The sequence below is a fragment of the Chionomys nivalis genome, chromosome 6 (assembly GCF_950005125.1).
Source record: "Chionomys nivalis chromosome 6, mChiNiv1.1, whole genome shotgun sequence".
In the NCBI taxonomy this organism is placed as follows: domain Eukaryota; kingdom Metazoa; phylum Chordata; class Mammalia; order Rodentia; family Cricetidae; genus Chionomys; species Chionomys nivalis.
The window spans coordinates 67167800-67189103 of record NC_080091.1 but is presented as its reverse complement, the minus strand read 5'-3'; the positions used below and the strand labels follow the sequence as shown (position 1 = coordinate 67189103).

The following is a 21304-nucleotide window of genomic DNA, read 5'->3' as shown; positions in this document are numbered from 1 at the left end:
TTTGTCTGCAGGAAATAGTCATGAATATGGTTAGAGGACCAGTGAGCTTTTTGCCCTCAGCTTTTTCTTCACTAAATGCTTACCTGGTGGAGACCTTTTTTCTTCAGGCACATTAAATGCGTGGGGGAAGTTTGCAGAGTTTGACTATTTTGGGGGAGGCGGAAATCAAAGTTTAAAAAGTGATACTGTTATTGTTATGGTGTTTTCCAAAGTTGGACTTGAAATATCTCAGAACCTGTACTTAGGAACATCAGAGTTTAGTAAACTCAGTTGATCTTGGTCAAATAATTCTGACTTAGTAAATGAAAAAGCTTCAGTTATTTTATAGCCCTGTGTGGTGCATACCTGTAATCCCAGCACTTGGGAAGCTGCGGAAGAAAGATTGATAGTTTAAAGCCAGCTTCAGCTACACAGTGAGACCCAGTCAGAGAACAAGCAACAAGGCAGGCAGGCAGGCTGGCAGATAGTCCAAAGTTATTTCAGATTTTCACAAAGTGGAATCACTGTTACAGATGAATAGGTTCTTAATTGGTATACGGGACTGTCTTTTGAAGGTTGTTAAAGATATGGCTTCCCAAGGCACATGGTCTAGGCTATTATAATTTGACAAGGACCTTTTAATGGGTGAGAGGCATTGTTTAGTAGGGTTGGGGCCAGATGTGATGGTATATACCACTAATATCAGCACTTAGGAGGCAGACTTAGCTATACCTCTGAGTTCAAGGTCAGCCTGGTTTACGTTGTAAGTTCCAGGCTAACCAGGGCTACACAGTGTGTTCCTGTCTCCTCCTCCTCCTCCTCCTCCTCCTCCTCCTCCTCCTCCTCCTCCTCCTCCTCCTCCTCCTCCTCCTCCTCCAACAACAACAACAACAACAGGCTTTGATTCTAGGATCAGCTGCAGTAATTGATTTAACTCAAAACCAGCTTAACTATCTTATTAGTCATATCACTTATTTATACAAATGAATATTTTTGTCTACTTCAAGAGATTTGAAGTTACTTTTAAATTAAAACAATATAAAATAGGAATATACAGTGTTGTAGTAGGTTCTAAAAGTTATCTAGGGAGCCCTCCCCAATATACATGTGCTAGACACATCCAGTATCTCTGAATCAGAAATAAATGCATTTATACACACACACACACACAAACACACAAATGAATTATATATAATTCTTTGGGTACATTTTAATTTTGTATGATTTCTTTTTTTCTTTCCCTCTGTGCAAAGTCTGTAAGTCCAGAAGATTCTGAAAAGAAGCGCACTAATTATCAAGCTTATCGAAGCTTCTTAAATCGGGAAGGTCCCAAAGCTCTGGGCTCCAAAGAAATACCCAAGGTAAGAGTCATGATGATTGTGCAGCTCTGTCAGGAGTCTGCCTCATGTTCCAGCAGAGTTAGTGAGCCATTAACAGAAAAGTCTCAGCTACCTCCTATGAATTCATATTCTGACTCACTGATGGACACAGGCATTTTCCATTAAATAATAAGTAACTTGAGAAGGGATGGGCTTTTCCATGTCCTGCTGATATCGCCAGTGTCTTTTTGCCTTCCTGGTACTCAGAGCTCAAGGGAAAGCTTGGTAAGTACATTATTATTTGACAGTAATTGTGTTATGTGCCTTGAGAGAAAAGTCCTTGGTGCTCTTAGAGAATATAGTAGAGAAACACGGATGATCCTGGGTGGATCACTTAGATAGTGGCTCTCAACCTTCCTAATGCTGCGACCCCCTAAGACAGTTACTCATATGGTGACCCCAACCAAAAAATTACTGGAAGAGCACTTAACCACTGAGCCATCTTCCAAGCCCAAAGAGAATAAGGTTTTTTGGTTTTTTTTTTTTTTTTTTATAGACAGGGTTTCTCTGTAGCTTTGGTGCCTGTCCTGGAACTAACTCTTGTAGACCAGGCTGGCCTCGAACTCCCAGAGATCCGCCTGCCTCTGCCTCCCGAGTGCTGGGATTAAAGGCGTGCGCCACCACCGCCCGGCTGAGAGAATGAGTTTTTAAAGTATCATTTTGGCTGCTGAGAATAGATTATAATGGCTAGAGTAGAAAAAGATACAGGTGATCACTTAGGAATGATGAGGAGTGCTAAGGAGTGACATTTTCTTTTGTGTGTGTGAAGATTTATGTATTTTTCTTTTATGTGTATGGGAATTTTGCCTACATGTATGTGCATCATGTGTTTGTAGTACTTGCAGAAGCCAGAAGGGAGCACTGTTCCCCTGGAACTGAAGTCACAGATGCTTGAAAGTGAGAAGTGTGGCTGAATGGGTACCAGAAGTGATCTGGCAATGGCATAAGCATCTGAGTAAACCGAGGCAGAACCATTTTGGGAAGATGATGAGGTGGTTGTTGGCCATATTGTGGTTTAGATGTGTGTGAGGCATCTGTGTGGAGAAGCTCAGTAGACAAGTGACTGTGGGAATGGAGCTCGGGACAAAAGCATGACTGCATGTGAACCTAGGTAGTGTTAGTGTACAGCTAAGTTTGAGAGGGAGCACTATCATCCGACAAGCCTTGGCAAACTGAGAAGAAGGCCTTATCACAGACTTTTTATGAAAATAGGGTGAAAACCACAATGGGGCTGACGAGTAGTGGGCACAGATGTGAGGGAAGTCAGAGAAGCACAGGCAAGAAAGGTGACTGAGCGGTGTGGTCTGCCGCGCTGTGAAAGTCCCAGCAGAGAAGACTAGAGTTGTCCGCTGCACGAGCAGCATGAGTAACGGTCCTCAGTGGCGACTTCGGCAAGGACAGCTTGAGCAGAGCAGTGGGGACAGCTGATGCAGTGGCTTGAAGACCATGTGGTGACATGCAGACAGACACTTTCATACGTTTGCTTGTGAAGTAGAAATGGTAGGAGGAACGTAAGGTGTTCTTGCTGATGAGATAGACCCTCTCAGAAAGGGAAGAATAATTAGCTGTACCATGAGACTTCTGAGAAGGGAGGAGATGTGTTCGGTATACACAAAAATTTAATTTTCATTTTGCTTGGTGTCCATGGCTACATAGGAGATTAGTAGTCCCCCTAATGAAGAAAGGGTAGATAGCCAGAGGGAGGGGACAGGAGCTGGAAGAAGAGGTGAGCCTTGCCTCCTGTACTCAGTGTAACACTGAAAGACTAAACAAGTGCCTGTTTGAGGACTTTGGCCAAATGGTGTCCTCGGGGACTGCTGTATTTCTGTGACAGCAAGGCTGAGGGAAAGTTGCAGAGGCCAAGGCTGTGCCTAGTTTCCTGGAGTCAGAGCTGTAAAGGAAGGAGTCCTCTAATGGACGAACTTGGTAAGGAGGCCGGCGGGACTTAGGTTGGGTCAATAAAATTACATTGTGTGCTTCAGTGGGAGAGCACTCTGGACAGTAGGTTGGGGTTTGAAATGGAGGAGCATCTTGATGTGGAAGTTCCTCAGGATGATTTGAGGTCTGTCAGGAAGGTTTAATTGTTCATTTCACTCCATTTTCCACATTCTTTCTGAGTAAATAATAACTATTCTCTCCTTCCAAGAAAGGCTCTTTATGTGGAGGGGAACAGTCAAGCTTATGCTGGAGCATGCTTTGAGGTTTGCTTAGCTTCTTCTCAAGACTCTGTTAGTCTTTACCAATCTCAGTTCTATCTAAGGAGTAAGATGGAGCAGGGCACATCATGTACAGTGACCATTGTGTTTGGATAATTTAGCCAATCTGTTATAAAAAGTTAAAAAACTAACCGTACAGAGTTGCAGTTAAGATTTGTGAGGAGAAGCCTGGTCAGCTCTTAGATGACCAGTTCTCTTTCCAGTGGGGATGGATGTTGTGATCTGACCTTTATGTATCAAGCAGTTTCTTAGGTTTACTCTCAGTAGGAGTAATCAGCAGAGAGAACGGTGAGAGCTCCAACTTGAGAGAAGCTTCCAGAACCAAAGCTGGCCTTTAACAACAGTGGGAGTGGCAGTGGGCAGATTATATTTGATGTTTACACCAAGTTATGAACACTTATTACTGATTTAAATATGAAAAGTGGAGAATGGCATGAACGGGTAATTTTAATTTTGCTGTGTTTTTGCTCGTTCATTTGGTGTCTGTTAGATGTTAGCTATGCAGGAATCCATCAGGATTTGCCTTAGGTTCTGCTGTAATCTCAGCCAGGTTTCATGCTGGGGTTATTTATGATGTCGAGTGAGACGAGTCAGCTTGTTGCAGCTTGGATGCCAGATACTTCTTTGGAAAGCTACCATGTAATTTCCTCTCTGCTCGAACATTTTGGTTTTGTAGGGAGCTGAAAATTGCTTGGAAGGCCTGACATTTGTGATCACGGGCGTGCTGGAGTCCATTGAACGGGAAGAAGCCAAATCTCTAATTGAACGTTATGGGGGGAAAGTAACAGGCAATGTGAGCAAGAAAACCAACTATCTCATCATGGGCCGGGACAGCGGACAGTCCAAGAGTGACAAGGTGGGTCGTGCCAGCTTTCTTCACAGTAGTGCCTGCTTGTTGTGGCGTGACAGTGTGGCTGTTTGTGACTCCTAAGAAAAGGAGAAAGGCTTCACTCTGTAGTGTTGTCTTCTCCTCATACCATATACATGCTGTCTGTCTAGACGACAGGGTTTCTCTGTGTAACAGCCCTAGCTGTGCTGGAACTCGCTCTCTAGACCATACTGGCCTCGAACTCATAGAGATCTATCTCTGCCTTCTGAGTGCTGGGATTAAAGGTGTGCCCCATTACCGCCTGACGTGATTTTGGTTTTTTAATTGAAATCATAGTTGCTGTTTATTTGACTTTCTTTGTGTATTCTAGTTTAAATCTTTTCAAAATATTTTTTTAACATAGAAGCATATAGTTTCTTTTTTTTTTTTTGTTTTTGGTTCCAGGTTTTCTTATACATGCCATTATAGGTCCTATCTTAAGTTTTCATTATTGGAAGCTGTGTGAGAGAAGCAGAGGTCTATAGGAAGTAATAGGATACCTGACTAGTGTTTTTCTCTGCATAAAAAGAATTCCTGAGGCTATAGTCACTGGGACATCTTAGCAGTTCAGGAACTAATCCATTTAGTCCCAGCCACCTTCTCTCCGCCTTCTGGGCATCAAGCATCTTGCCTTGTGCTTGAGAGGGAGTTACTCTTCTGGGTAGGAAAAAGCTGTGTAGCTGGGACTGGTCTTAACAGGGCTGTCCCAGCTACACTCTAGAATGCCACCTCATTGGTAGAGGAGAACAGGCCTTCTCATTAGGTGGGCCTGCTGCAAGTAACTGTCTCCCTCAGAGAAGGACATACTAGAGTCCTTAGCAGGAAGGTGGGAAATGACTGCCACCTGAGTAAAACATAGGGGATAGAATGACTGGTGGTGGGGGAGGTCCTTCTGTATATGTGTTGCTTTTATTGGTTAATGCATAAAGAAGCTGTTTTGGCCAATGGCTTAGCAGAATAGAGCTAGGCAGGGAAAACTAAACTGAATGCTGGGAGAAAGAGGCAGAGTCGGAGAGAAGCCATGTAGCCCCGCTGGAGACAGACACCGGAACTTAAGCCTCGTGATGATACTCAGATTAATGGAGATTGGTTAATTTAAGATATGAGTTAGCCAGAAATACACTTAAGCTATTGGCCAAACAGTATTGCAAATAATATGGTTTCTGTGTGATTATTTTGGGAGTCTGGGCGGCCAGGAAACGAACAAGTGGCCTGCTACAACAGGCTGGACTTCAGTCTCCTGGCTCTGTTCCTTTCTAGGGAGCAAAGGTAAAGAAGAACACAAAGTAGAAATGCCACCCCAACTACTACACACTCACCACTTGTGCTGCCTAGTTATGCCATTCAGAGTTAATTTTGGAAGAGGGAACTTCAGCTGAGAAATGCCCCTTCTAGATATGCCTGTGGACAAGCCCGTGGTGCATTTTCTTGATCGATGATTGATGTGGGAGGGCCTAGTTCCCTGGGAATGGTGTCACCCCTGGGCTGTTGGTTTTGGGCGCTATAAGAAAGCAGATTGAGCAAGCTGTGAGAGACAAGCCAGTAAGTAGCACACCTTCACGGTCCTTTCCACAGTTCCTGCCTTGAGGTTCCTGCCCTGTTTTGAGTTCCTGACCCCCTTTCCTCAGTGACTGTGCCGTGAAACTGTAAGAGAGTTCCCTAAGTTGCTTTGGTTGTTTTCTCACAACAACAGGACTTGTAACTAAGAGACCAGGCTTAGGGAATGTGTTTATTTATTGATTTGATGATACTAGACATTGAACCAAGGCTGTTGTACATGCTAGAAAGGTACTCTACCCCTTGGTTTCTTGGAATAAAAAGGATGTTGCTGTATTGCTGAAGCTGGTTTTAAACTCTTGGTCCTCCTGCCTCTGAACTCTGAGTACTGGTATTATAGGAATGTGGTGCTGTGGCAAACCTTCTCCTCTTCCTTTCCTGTCTGTCTGTCTATCTATTTTTTAAAAATATTTATTTATTATGTATACAATATTCTGTCTGTGTATATGTCTGCAAGCCAGAAGAGGGCACCAGACCTCATTACAGATGGTTGTGAACCACCATGTGGTTGCTGGGAATTGAACTCAGGACCTTTGGAAGGGCAGGCAATGCTCTTAGCCACTGAGCCATCTCCCCAGCCCCTATATATATATTTTTCTTTAAAAGATTTTATTTATTTGTTAAGCATACAATGTACTGCTGGCAAGGAAGGCACCAGGTCTCATTACAGATGGTTGTGAGCCACCATGTGGTTGCTGGGAATTGAACTCCGAACCTCTGGAAGAGCAGCCAGTGTTCTTACCCTCTGAGCCATCTCTACAGCCCCCTGTCTATATTTTTTGACAAGTTCTTGCCTCATAGTTCAAGCTGGCCTTAAAGTCTGTATTCTCTTGCCTTTCAATTATGTGTGTGTTTGTGCATGTGCACACAAGCACACACCCATGAATGTGCGCACATGTGTGGTGGCCAGAGAAGATGTTAAGATATTTTTTTTGTTATTCTCCACCTTATTCTTTTGAGATAGTCTTATAGAACCTGGGGCTACATTGGTGCCCATGAACCCACCTTTGTCTTTGTCTTGCACAGTCACAGTTATAGGTACATATGCAGCCACACCCAGCTTTTTATGTAGGTACTGGGTGTTTGAACTCAGGTCCTTTTGCTAGTGCACCTAGCACACATAGCTAGTGAATTACACCCCACACTCTATTTTTTCCTTTTTAATGTTAGGTTTTTGTTTGTTTTGTTTTGTTGTTTTTTTCCTGGGACAGGGTTTCTCTGTGTAGCTTTTTTGTTTTTGTTTTGTTTTTTTCGAGACAGGGTTTCTTTGTGAAACAGCCCTAGCTGTTCTGGAACTAGTTCTGTAGACCAGGCTGGCCTAGATTTCACAGAACTCCACCTGCCTCTGTCTCCTGAGTGCGGGGATTAAAGGCGTACACTACTATCACCCAGTTTTAATGGTAATTTTTAAAAATTAAAACTGTATGTAAAGAATTTGCAAATAAACATTAGGTAGTAACATTAGCCAGATTCAAAGACTATACATCTGTATATCTCAGAGGAACTTGCATATAGTTATAATAACCAGTCTGAAACTGTGGCGCTTCACATTGGACTTTGTACTTTCACTGTCAATTATATTTTTAATGTTCTTTATCACACGTACTCCCAAAACAAACAGAAAAATTGAAGAATTAACAACAGAATTGTTGGGGCAGCCTGGACAAAAACACTTCTTGCCCAGGGTAGGGGCGTGGGGATTAGAAATATAAGAATGTGAAGATGTGTGAAAAATAGTAAAACAGAAACCATAGGATAGTACCGGGAGGGCGTTCCAGTGAATACTGAGATTATCAATGTTTAATTTTCTATACATTTTTATACTCCAATACAAAAGGGGAAGAAAGCAACAAGACTTTTTTTTTTTTTTTTTTTTCCGAGACAGGGTTTCTCGTAGCTTTGGAGCCTGTCCTGGAACTAGCTCTTGTAGACCAGGCTGGCCTCGAACTCACAGAGATCCTCCTGCCTCTGCCTCCCGAGTGCTGGGATTAAAGGCGTGCGCCACCACCGCCCGGCAACAAAAGACTTCTTTAACATGATACAAAGGACAACGCGAACAGTTAATTGATTTAATACTTTGAGGCATCAAATCATTAGCATTGTGTTGCTTAGACAGTGAAGCCACCCTAGACCAAGCATCCTGAAGGCAGCCACTCCCCAGGTAACCTCGTATTATAAAAGAAGGGGCAGAAGTACTCTTGCATGTCCTGGCCATCTGTCAGGGTGGAGTGGATCTACTTGTATGAGCCTTCTCATGTCAGAAGACCCCAGCAGCCACATCCTGAGTCAGGACGTGCAGCAACACTGGTCAGCCATTGTGAGCAACCTCCAAACTCTCATATTTTTGGGCCTCCACACAGAATTAAAACTAGAAAAACAGAGCTTTATAACCTCTCTCATGACTCATGTATCCATACTGGAGTACTGGATTTCATCCATAGTGGTAACTGGTGATTTTTTTTTTTTAAATTCCAGTGTTAGGGCTCAGTAGATAAGAACACTTGCTCTTGGAGAGGACCTGGATTCAATTCTCAGAACCCACATGACCACTCAAAACTGTCCATATCTCCAGTTCCAGGGAATCCGAAGCCAACTTTACATCTTCTTGATTACTAGGCACATTCATGGTATATATACACACATATGAGCAAAACACTCATAGACATAAAATAAAATCTTAAAAGTAATTAAATTCTAGTGTTATTCATATTTGCAATATGGCTCTTCATGTACCGGTAGGCCTTAAAATAATTTTTCCTCTACAGAAAAGTGATTTGGATGGAGTTCTGATGACTTGTATTTTAATCAACAGGCAGCAGCTCTGGGAACAAAAATCCTTGATGAAGATGGTCTGTTGGATCTGATTCGAACTATGCCAGGCAAGAAATCCAAATATGAAATAGCTGCTGAAGCTGAGGTGTGTATAAGACAAACCTGGTTTAATGAGGTTCGCATATAAATCTCCTGTTTGATGGAGATGCATAATAGACAGTATTGTTAGCTAGAAGATCATATGCCCCTGTACCACAAGTGAATTCACCTTACTTCCTCTTGCTCTGGAAGATTGTCTCTCAGGATGTCTCTCAGGGGAAAAGAGGGAAGGTAGCAAACAGTGTGTTCTGTGTAACATATCTACTCATACTTATTTTCCATATATTTTTTAAAAGATTGAAGCAATTTACTTAGTCTTGGTTGGTAAGGAGCGAGATATGTAGAGATCCACATGCCTCTGCCTTTGGAATGCTGGGGTTAAAGACACATTCCACCACACCTGACCACACCGTTAAAATTTTTTTTGTGCATGTACACATGCACATGAATGCAGTGCTTACAGAGGCCAGAAGAGGACATCTTTCCCTGGAAATAGAGTTATGGGCAGTTGTGAGCTACCTGACATGGGTTCTAGGAACTAAACTCAGGTCCTGCACGAAAAGTAAGTGCTTTTAACTGCTGAGCTATGTCCTCAGTTCATTTTTTTTTTCTTTCCTTTTTTTTTTTTTTTTTAATTTTATTTTTCGAGACAGGGTTTCTCCGTAGCTTTGGAGCCTGTCCTGAAACTAGCTCTTGTAGACCAGGCTGACCTTGAACTCCCAGAGATCCGCCTGCCTCTGCCTCCTGAGTGCTGGGATTAAAGGCGTGCGCCACCACTGCCTGGCCATATTTTGTATTCTTGTATTGACTTTATTATAAATGTTACTGCCCGAAGGTTTTGTTTTCTGTTCTATTAGGAGTTTTCCATTATGACAGAAACTAGTCTCTATTGGTTTTCAACAGTAGAGTAGGCGGGGGAGGGGGACACACAAGGACAGGATGGGCGCAGTCTACCAAGCTGCCACTGCGTCTGAGCCCTGTCATTGTGTGTTTGCATCTTCTCGTGCTCTCACACTCGTTCTGCTCTCCACCTGCCAGTCACTGCAGGACACAGGAGTGCCTGGAGCAAGGCTAGTGCCTTTAGGACCGTCACCAGTGTGACCAGTTTATTCCAGGAGAAAAGTCCCAGGGAATGGTGTGGATTCTGTGACCATGGTCCAATTGCCACCAGTAGGGAGTAAATGTTGCTGTTTCATGGCCAACTGCACATTGTTCTGTTGTCCTCTCTCTGCTCTAGGATCCTATACTCCATTGGCTTGTGCTGTCTCAGCCTCCTCCAACCAAGGGTAGATTGTGCTGCCCAGTTTGGCAAGAATAACGCAGGGTGATACTGTGTTCTTTTTGGTGTGTCTCATGTTCATGATATTGATATGTCTTGATTACTAGGTTGAGATAGTGTCTGCTGGTCTTCTCCATGAGTGGAATGATTTCCTATTTTGTAACTGATGACTTTCTTTTCTGTAAGTGGACAGTTACCTTGAATCTCCAGAAATGTTTTCCCTTAAATTGATAAAAACTCATAGACAGATATTGGGGTTCAACCTGAAGACCAGAAAAGCAAAGCAGCCAGCCACTGGCTCTTACCTCAACTTCAGTCCGAAAATGGTGACCCTGCCTCCAGGAAACCTCAGAATGAGACTGAGACTGAGAGCTGTCTCCTCCTGTTTTATAATCCTCTCTAGTTCTGGGATTAAGGCCATGCACCACTACCGCCTTGGCAATCTAATGTGGCTACTGGGATTAGAGGTGTGTGCCAGTGCTGCCTGGTCTATAAGGCTGGCCAGTGTGGCTGTTTTACTTTTCTGATCCTCGGGCGAGCTTTATTTATTGAAATACAAATTAAATGTCACTACATTAAATGGTCATTCAAAAGGTGTAGCATTACTGGAAGACATTTAACTGTTTTAGAAATTAAAATATTACTTACGTTCCTTAAAAGTCACCTTTTAAAAGCATAATTCATACCAGTGCAGTGATCATCACTATCTAACTAAAAAATACATTTATTTATTTTTGATTGTATGTATTTTATGTGTTTGGGCACATGGCATGCATGTGGAGGTCAGAGGATAACTTGCTTGAGTTGGTTCTCTCACAATGTAGCTTCTGAGGATTGAACTTGGGACTTTAAGCTTGGTGGCAAACACCTTTTAACCCACTGAGCCATCTTGTTAGCTCAGTTACTGCATCTAATTCCAAACACTGTGTCATTGCCTCCAAAAATAAATTCTATACTTATTCATAGTTGCTTGTTATACCCTCTGTCTGGCAGTCACTATACTGTTCTTTGTTTTATGGATTTCCCTAATTTGGACATTTAATATAAGTAAAATCATACCATATGTGGCTTTTGTTTTTAGCCTTTTCACTTTTTGTAATGGCTTCACAGCATACCAAGTTGTAGTATGTATTACTATTCAGTCCCTTTTTTTTTTTTTTTTTTTATTTTTTCGAGACAGGGTTTCTCTGTAGCTTTGGTGCCCGTCCCGGAACTAGCTCTTGTAGACCAGGCTGGCCTCGAACTCACAGAGATCCTCCTGCCTCTGCCTCCCGAGTGCTGGGATTAAAGGCGTGCGCCACCACCACCCAGCTATTCAGTCCCTTTTATGATTGAATAATGTCCCATTGTGTGGATCGCAGTAATTTTTTGTTTATGCTAAGTTCCGCAGTGGATATTTGGGTTCTTTCATTTTATGGTTGTAATGTGTGTGTACCATCCAATACAGTGCCGCTCTGACTTTGTATATACAAGTTTTTGAGGAAATATTAGCTTTATGTAGTCAAGAAACTTTAAAACAAGCAGTTGTTGCTTACCCCATGGCCCCATCTTTCCATTTAAAAATGACCACTACACTCTTGGCTTTCTGTACATGCTGTGATGTTTGTGACTGCGCACACTGCATAGTCCATTGTGACAGGAGCAGCCTAGGTGGGGTAGCTCACTTGGCTATGTCACCTTGCCTCTGGGCTATGTGTAGCAGGATAGAAGTCTTCTGCATTTCAGATTTTTTTTTTAATCTTCCCTCTTCAGATGAAGAAAGAAAAGTCCAAATTGGGGCAAACACCCCAAAAAAATGACCAAGGAAAAAGAAAAATTAGTCCAACCAAGAAGGAGTCAGAGTCTAAAAAGAGCAAACTGACTCCCCAAAAGCGCAGCCCAGCGAAGGTGGTGAAGAAGGAAGCAGATGTGTTTCAGAGGGGCCTGGACTTCACGGAGCAGGAGGTCAAGGAGACGTCTGGCAACAGCAGGGCTCAGGGTCTGGCTGAGGACAGCGGCGGGGACAAAGTGGAGAGCCTGTTGTGGGTGGACAAGTACAAGCCCACCTCGCTCAAGCACATAATCGGACAGCAAGGTGACCAGAGCTGTGCCCACAAACTGCTGCGCTGGCTCAGAAACTGGCATAAGAGTTCTCCCGAAGAGAAGAAACACGGTGATTTCACAACTTGTCATTTTATGTGTGTCTGTCGCATGTAAGGTTCAGTTGCACACATGGGCAAAAGGCTCATGGTTGGTTCATTTTATCTGTCAGCAAATATTTATTGAGAACCTGTTCAGAGCCCAAGTGCAGTACTAGGCTCTGGTGGAGCTCCCGGAGAGCCAGTTATTAAATGCATGTGCCAAGTACTACTGTAGGGTAAGTACAGGGAACTCTGGGGATGCTGGTGTGGTCAGGAAAGAGGATATGAGCTCAAGTAGATAGCTAGGTGTGTGATACTGGGCAGAAAGAAGTCCCAAGATCTGAAGGCCTGTGAGAGACCGTGGAGAGTGCTCAGGGCCCATGAGGGAAAGGCATGGAGCTGAGGTACGCATTGGCACAGCGGCCTAAAGCTCAGTTACGTGTGTGATGTGCTTCAGTAGTGGGGAGGTCTGCCCTGTCCCTCTGTGCTTTGGGATGCTCTTGGGCAGTTCATGAATGATCCTGTGCCCTAGAGTCCGCTAGATGGCGCGTGTTCATGCTCTGGAACTTATTTTCCTCTAGCAGCAAAATTTGGCAAACTTTCCAGCAAAGATGATGGTTCCAGTTTCAAGGCAGCATTGCTGTCTGGCCCTCCGGGTGTTGGCAAAACCACTACAGCTTCTCTTGTGTGTCAGGTGGGTGTGGCTGGAAAGGTAAAACCTTGCAGTGATTACATAGCTCTTGTGTGCATGTGTGCTGTGTGTAAACCTTGTGTGTATATTTTCCTAGCAAGTTCTTTGGCTCTAGTGATGTTTGTCACTCCATCCTCTAAGAAACACTATTAATTCTGGCTGGGCGTGGAGGTGCGTGCCTATCTATATTCCAGCACTGGGAAGGCAGGTGACAGTCTAAATTCAAGGCCAGCCTGGTCTACGTAGTGAGTTCCAGGACACATAGAATGTTTCAGAAAAACCAAAGAAAACTAACGACTGCCCCAAACCTATTCTACTGGCTATTGTTATACATCTATTTCCCCTTAAAGGTGGAGGATGTGTTCCTAAGCCCCCAGTAGATGCCGTAGCTGCAGGCAGTATAGAGCCCTGTGTATACCATGCTTTCCTCTGTGCCCCTTTTCTAGCATTAGTCTGACCTTCTGTGTCTGTGCCCTGGTGCCTTCCTTGCATTCCTACTCTTGTTCTTTAGGACCATTATTAAGTAAAGGGTTATTTGACCACTGTGCTGCTGTGGCAGATGGTCTGATAACCAGGTGTGAGCCACTGTACCTAGCTTACCAGCTGTGGTTTTAAGAGCAAACTTCTGTGTGTGTTGTATGTCTGTATGGTGTTTTAAGAATCTCTAAACTATGGAGAATATTAAATTTGTTTATTTGTATCATATTTAATATTTTACTTGTGTTTTTTATGTGATTTAGAAACTCTGTGTTCCTTAATTATGACCCTCCCCCCAGGGTCATTTGCACTGTGATAGTAACAATTTCCAATATTTTTACTAGGAATTGGGCTACAGTTACGTGGAATTAAATGCAAGTGATACTCGGAGTAAGAACAGTTTGAAAGCAGTTGTTGCTGAGTCATTGAACAACACCAGCATCAAAGGCTTTTATACAAGTATGTGTCCTTTGAACTGCGGCTGTAGATGTGTTTCGTGTTGTGTAGTGAGTACTGACTGCTGTGTGTAGGCATCCTGGGCTGTCCTGAGCGGTGGATACTACCCTCTTAAGTCTTAGAGGGTTCTGAGATGTGAGAAAAATGTGTGCATAGTAACACAGTTTTCATTTTGTATGTGATTTTACACAATTGGCAGGTGAATCCCATAAAGGAGTATGGAAAATAAATGAAAAATACAGTGTGATATATGAGGTCAAAAGGCCTTTGTAAGGCCTGTGGTTGATGGGCACTCTGTAATCTACCAGTAAGAGGATGTATCTGTTCAAAAGGCCTTGCAGAAGGAGGCCATTTTGAGCCAGATGACATCATGTCTGTGGAAGGGCCCCTGGTATTCAGGTTGTGACTAGTGAAGATGTATTGGTAAGGATCCACATGCCTGTGGAAATTACTTGTTGAAAGTTGCTCAGAAAAAGTCCTTTCTCTCACTCACAGTCTTTTTCTGTTTGTGTGTGTGATGTGTGCATTACCACACCCAAGAGTTTTCATGTATATTATAGGGTTTGAACTCAGGTTCTTGTGTTTGCACTGCAAACTCTGTACTGACAGCTATCTCTCCATGTTACTTTTTGTATATGACTAGTGGAAGTATTAATACAGCTCTTAAGCAATCTGGCATTTTCCTTAAGTTTAAATCATACATAATTTCTGAATTCCAGTTTCTGGAATTTAGCTGTCGTTATATTTTAGTATGTGCACAATGGTATAAACACACACACTATAGACACAGACACACATAGACACATACATACATATGGGGATATTTAAATATAAGTATGACACAGCAAAAGCTTGGAAGTATCTAGATTTCATTAATAAACTAAATTATTATACATTTATAAAGTAGAATATTAAATTACATTAAAAAGGACACATTCCCTCTTCTGGTATGCAGACATGTATGCATACAGAATACCCATATACATAAAATAAATAAATCTTTTTTTTATTTTTTTTATTTTATTTATTTATTATGTATACAATATTCTGTCTGTGTGTATGCCTGAAGGCCAGAAGAGGGCACCAGACCTCACTACAGATGGCTGTGAGCCACCATGTGGTTGCTGGGAATTGAACTCAAGACCTTTGGCAGAGCAGGCAATGCTCTTAACCGCTGAGCCATCTCTCCAGCCCCATAAATAAATCTTTTTATTATTAGATTTTTGTTTTTTGAGACAGGGTTTCTTTGTGTAGCCTTGGCTGTCCTGGAACTCGGTCTGTAGATGAGACTGACCTACTCACAGAGATCCACCTGCCTCTGCCTCCCAAATGCTGGGATCAAAGGTGTGTGCCACGACTGCCTGGAGATAAGTAAATCTTAAGAAAAAGGAAGTGTGATGGATGGATGGATGGATGGATGGATGGATGGATGGATGGATGGGAGGGAGGGAGGGGAGGGGGAATGGATCAATGACCACAAATTATTAAGTGAAGAACCACAAGGTACACATTGTAAGGGAGCTGCTGGGAAGAGAAACTGGGACTGTGGAAGAAGGGTTGGGAGAATTTCTTCTCATGGTTTAACACTTGCAGCTTTTGAAACTTAAAATATGTTTAGAACTTTCTGCAGAATATCAGTTTGAACAGTGTTCCTGTGTTTTGTCCTGTCTCACCCTTGGCCAGGCGGAGCAGCCCCTTCGGTAAGCTCGAAGCATGCTCTCATCATGGATGAGGTCGATGGCATGGCAGGCAGTGAGGACAGGGGCGGAATTCAGGTGACAGCATTATATCTTTTTTTACTGTTGGTTTTTAGATTAAGAAATATGGGTTATAGCATTTGAGGGCTTTTTAAAAAAGTACTAAAATATATTAAATAGTATTAAAGTAACGATTTTTATGTTCCCAATTTGCCTTTTAGGAACTCATAGGCCTGATAAAGCATACTAAAATTCCTATCATTTGTATGTGCAATGATAGAAATCACCCCAAAATTCGCTCTTTGATTCATTATTGTTATGATCTTCGTTTCCAAAGACCTCGGGTTGAACAGATTAAGGTATGATGATTGTAATTTAAAAAAAAAATGAAAAAAATCACATTTATTCAGTGTGTGTCTCTGTGTGTCCATGTGCACACACATGTGAGCTCATGCATGTACAATAGGGTATACATATGGAGGTCAGAGGGTATCCTTTGGGTGGCCATTCTCTCCTTGTACCATGTAGGGTCTAGGGATCAGTCTCAGGCTTCAGGTGTGATGGGAAGTGCCTTTACCCACTGAGCAATCTTGCTAACTGCCTTAGGGTTCCTATTGCTGTGATGAACACGGTGACCAAAAACAACCTGGGGAGGAAAGGATTTTTTTTTTCTTACATTTTCACATTCTTACATTTTTACCATAGAAGGAAGTCAAGACAGGAACTCACACAAAGCAGGAACCTTCCTCGATGCAGGAGCTGATGCAGAGACCATGGAGGAGTGATGTTCCTCATGACTTGCTCAACCTTCTTTTTTACATAACCCCGGGGTGGCACCACCCACAGTGGACTGGGCCCTCCCCCATTGATCACTAATTAAGAAAATGCCTTACAGCTGGATCTTATGGAGATGTTTTCTCAATCCCCTTTGCTCTTCTCAGATGATTATAGCTTATGTTGGGTTTACATAAAATTAGCCAGCGCACTGGTTCAGAATTTCTTTTTAAATGTCATTATCATCTTTTTTTTTGTTTGTTTGTTTTAATTTAATTTTATTTTTTTTTATTGAGGAAAAAAAAAATTTTCCGCCTCCTCCCCGCCTCCCATTTCCCTCCCCATCCTCCCGCCCCTCTCCCCCTCCCCCCACTCCTCTTCTCCTCCCTCTCCAGTCCCAGGAGCAGTCAGAGTTCCCTGCCCTGTGGAAAGTCCAAGGTCCTCCCCCCTCCATCCAGATCTAGGAAGGTGAACATCCAAACTGTCTAGGCTCCCACAAAGCCAGAACCTGAAGTAGGATTCATTATCATCTTTACATAAAGGTTGATTTCAACTTTAGGCAGCATCAATATTGTAGCCAGTGAAGTTTATCCAAGATGCAATGATTGCTAAATGAAAACTCGGGTCAGTTTTCAAAGGTATCTCACAAGTATTTTAATAGAATCTTAGATGCTACGAGTTAAAAAGGCCAGTGATGATGTCCTTCCTTGTCAATTTCAGAGTGCAATGCTGTCTATTGCATTTAAAGAAGGTTTGAAGATCCCCCCTCCAGCCATGAATGAAATAATTTTGGGAGCGAATCAAGATGTCAGACAGGTGAGTTAGATATATATTATGTGTCAGTTGTTACTCTTGTAATTTTATTCTTTTGTGTGTGTGGGTATTGTCTGCATGTAAGTGTGCACTACTTGTGTGCCTAGTATTGGCAGAGGCCAGAAGCGGGCATTAGAATGCTTGGTCCTGGAATTACAGATGGCTGTGAGCTACCATATGGGTACTGGGAGAGCAGTCAGTGCTCTTAACTGCCGAGCTATCTCTCCAGCTCTTGACAATTGTTAATTCCTTTGCCCCCTCATTCTTCAAACTTGTACAGGGTAGGAGAATAGTAGTCCTTTCTCATTCTGACATTGTCTTATTTATGTTTCTTGTAGGTTTTACATAATATGAGTATGTGGTGTGCACAAAGTAAGGCACTAACGTATGACCAAGCCAAGACTGATTCTCAGAGGGCCAAGAAGGACACCAAACTGGTAAAATGTGTTTCCATTTCTTAGTTATGAAGTTGAAATGTTTCTTGTTCTGCTTGTACTAGCTTTGTAGACATAAAGCACTCCTGTGTTGGACCTGTGGAGCCCAAGGACTTGTCAGACCTGTAGACAGTGGGACAGTGAGCTTTTCCTCAGGCATAGTCCTTGTCTGTTGTAGATTCTGAGAAAGGGATGTTTTAAGTGAGACCCATGCTTCATCTTGCGGAGTGGCTTTTTCAGCATGCCTTCTGCATGCATTCATGGCCTGCAAGGTTTTTACTGCTGGGAATTGTGTATTTCAGACGGTTTAGTTTAACTCCACAGCTAGGGGTCTCGGTTGCCTCTGTGCTCCGTTTTTCTAGTCAGAAATTATAATTAGAGCCATAAGGTTTTTTCCCTCCTCCCTTCCAGCACAGGTTTTCTCTATGTAGCCTTGACTGTCCTGGAATTTAACTTTGTAGACCAGGCTGGCCTCAAAATCACAGGGATCTGCCTTCCTCTGCCTCTTGAGTGCTGGGATTAAAGGTGTGCACCACCACCGCCTGGCTCATAACCGCCAGTCTCTTCCGTCTCCATAGTTTTGCCTTTTCCAGAGTATTATATAGTGAGACTCATACAGCATGTAGCCTTTGAAGGTTGACTCCTTTCACACATAGAGTACATTTGTGTACATTTAAGGCTCTGTCCTGTCTTCTGATGAACTGACCAACTGTTCTTTCCTTTTCCTGTCCTTTTAGTGTATTTGGTCTTTTGAGATTGTGTGGCCTGTGCTCAGTTGGGCTGGCTTCTAGACAGTGTGCAGCTGAGGCTGACCTTGAACTCCATCTCCCAAGTGCTGGGATTACAGATAGATGCCAACATTCCTAGCTGGTATTTTTTTTATTAAAATTGTTGAGTAGTAATAGTCCAAGGCCTAGACGGGTATTAGTTATTTACCCATTTGGTTACTGAAGGACATCTTAGTACTTCCAGATATTGATCAAGGTGCCTTAAGCTGTTCATTTGGGACCCCCAAAGTGCTGTGCTATCTCCTCAGCAGGCAGTGAAGGTTCCTGTTGCTCGTCTCTTTACCAGTATTAGGTTTTGGTCATTCGTTCATTTTGTGCCCCTTCTTGGCAGGGCCCATTTGATGTTGCCCGGAAGGTGTTTGCAGCTGGAGAGGAGACTGCACACATGTCACTGATGGACAAATCGGATCTCTTTTTCCATGACTATTCCATAGCCCCCCTCTTTGTTCAGGAGAACTATGTCCATGTAAAGCCTGTGGCTGCAGGGTAAGCACTGAGGGCACTGGGGTAGGATCAGGATCTTCCAGCACTACAGAGGCCAAGTGCTTGTGTAGAATGGCTGGAGTGGATGGTGCTGTAACCCAGACTGGCTCTTCTCTGCAGGGGTGACATGAAAAAGCACTTGATGCTTTTAAGCCGGGCGGCAGACAGCATATGTGACGGTGACTTAGTGGACAGTCAGATCCGGAGTAAGCAGAACTGGAGTCTTCTGCCCACACAGGTAAGCGTGGGGCCTACTGCAGCTGAAGAAAGATTCTTGTGGTTCCTGTAATTAGTTTTTTTTTTTTTTTTTTGGTTTTTCGAGACAGGGTTTCTCTGTGGTTTTGGAGCCTGTCCTGGAACTAGCTCTTGTAGACCAGGCTGGCCTCGAACTCACAGAAATCCGCCTGCCTCTGCCTCCCAAGTGCTGGGATTAAAGGCGTGCGCAACCACCGCCCGGCATTAGTTTTTTTCTTTAAATAATTTTATGTTTATCAGTATTCTACCTGTATATGCATGTGCCTGTGAAGGTCAGAAGAGAGCATCAAATACTCTAGAAATGGAGTTACTGATGTTTGTGAGCTACCATGTGGGCGGTGGGAACTGAACCCAGGTTCTCTGGAAGAGCAGCAAGTGCTTGTAACTGTTGAGCTATCTCTAGTCTTTTGTGGCAAAATTATAGTCTGTTTAGAGAAAATACTCTGGTCACTATTGTCCTTATTTGCTAAAAAGTGTTTTCATGTAAACAGAGAATGGGAATAAGTGTTCTAGGTGTCAATTCTAGCCACAGGTGTGCATCAGAAGTCTTACTTACTGTTTTACCTTAAGAATCTTTGTGCATTTGTGGCTCTCTGAGAGGGTCACTGCTCAGAGCCCTGCTAGAAAAGTGCACCCGGGGCAGAAATGGCAAGGTTCTTCATTGCTGCAGAAGTCCATTTTATTAGGTACTATGAAAACAGATTTAATATACACTTAATCTTTAAAAGTATTCTTACATGTGAAAATACATACTAGAAATGGGGTCCAGAGCCTTGTACATGCAAGATAGCACTCTACCGCGGATCTGTGCCCGTAGCTCTGAATTTTGTATCTATTCATTACTGGTCCTAGTAACAAAGCTTTCCAGAAAGTCTGCCTGCCCTCTTCTGTTTTTTTTTTTTTTTGTTTGTTTGTTTGTTTGTTTTGTTTTGTTTGAGTCTTGTTGTGGAGCCCTAGTTAGTCTGGTACTCATTCTGTAACGCAGGTTGGTCTCAGACTTAAGGCAGTTCTGTGTCAGCATCTTCCAGGTGCATATCCACACACCCAGCCCTCCCTGCCCTCTTTTAATTCAACCCATACATTTGCTTGAAAAGAAAAAAAACAATGCCTCATTCTTGAAGTATAGATCGTGTATACAGTGTTCGGTCTGCATGTGCACCTGCAGGCCAGAAGAAGGCACCAGATCTCATTACAGATGGTTGTGAACCACCATGTAGTTGCTGGGAATTGAACTCAGGACCTCTGGAAGAGCAGTCAGTGCTCTCAACTACTTAACCATCTTTTCCCCCACTAGATCTTTTTTTTTTAAAAATCTTTTTATTTTCACAAAATTTGTACAAAAATGTTTTCTTTCCTTAGTAGTTGTACATTTGAGATTTTATCTTAAAATAATTTTAAGCACAGAAAAACACTATATAAAAGTATTCCCCAAAGCATTAGTTTTAATAGGAAACACTGCAGTAAACTCCCCTGTCCATCTACAGGAGGATGGTGAATTATGATAAGTCGTCCTGGTGAAGCCCTTCTTCCTTTAAACCAGTTTGTAGAGATTATCTAATGAGAACTTGGGAGAAAGCATTGGTAGAATAAGGCAGGATACAGCATTTGTGGAAAGTTTAATTAAAGTCTTCAACAGACTGAAAATGCTGCTCAGAGAAGACGTCTGAAGTCACACACTCCCCTTTTCATCCCCCTCGGGTGGCAGCTCAGTCTGCTCTCACCTGGTCTCCCTGCCATCAGCTGCCACATTCCTCTGTGTGTGATTCCTTCTGGGCTGTGATATTGAGGCTGGTTGGTCAAGGCTGCAAGGATGACTTCTGAGACAGTTTTAGACCAGAGTTGCTTGTGGTCTCTCTCCCTCTTCTCCACCCCCTTCACCTCTGTGCACTGCACTGCTGTATGTGTGTGCACTCCCATGTATGTGGAGACCAGAAGTCAGCCTTGGGGATTATTTATCAGGTGCCATCTGCCTTGCTTCTTGTTTTTTGTTTTTGTTTTGTTTGTTTGGTTTTTTGAGCAGGTTCTTACTATGTAGCCCTGGTTGACTTGGACCTCTCTTTATAGATAAGGCTGTCCCTGAACTGAGAGAGATCTGCCTCTGCCTTCTAAGTGCTGAAATTTTCTGTGTATGTGTGTACATGCATGTGGCTGTCTGTCTGTGTAAATG

The 21304-nt window shown here is 42.9% G+C and overlaps 1 protein-coding gene across 3 annotated transcripts in view; it reads left to right on the top strand.

Annotated features, from left to right (window-relative positions):
• Window positions 1-21304, top strand: part of Rfc1 (replication factor C subunit 1) — a 67888-nt gene that overhangs the window by 38960 nt on the left and 7624 nt on the right. For 2 of the 3 annotated variants that reach the window (XM_057771022.1, XM_057771021.1), the window contains exons 10-21: window positions 1233-1340; window positions 4251-4430; window positions 8812-8916; window positions 11902-12301; window positions 12851-12963; window positions 13782-13896; window positions 15577-15668; window positions 15812-15949; window positions 17085-17180; window positions 17516-17614; window positions 18731-18885; window positions 19003-19120. In XM_057771022.1, the coding sequence (XP_057627005.1) occupies window positions 1233-1340; window positions 4251-4430; window positions 8812-8916; window positions 11902-12301; window positions 12851-12963; window positions 13782-13896; window positions 15577-15668; window positions 15812-15949; window positions 17085-17180; window positions 17516-17614; window positions 18731-18885; window positions 19003-19120 (1719 nt within the window). The remainder of the gene's footprint in view (window positions 1-1232; window positions 1341-4250; window positions 4431-8811; window positions 8917-11901; window positions 12302-12850; window positions 12964-13781; window positions 13897-15576; window positions 15669-15811; window positions 15950-17084; window positions 17181-17515; window positions 17615-18730; window positions 18886-19002; window positions 19121-21304) is intronic. The other variant, XM_057771023.1, reaches the window with a different exon arrangement.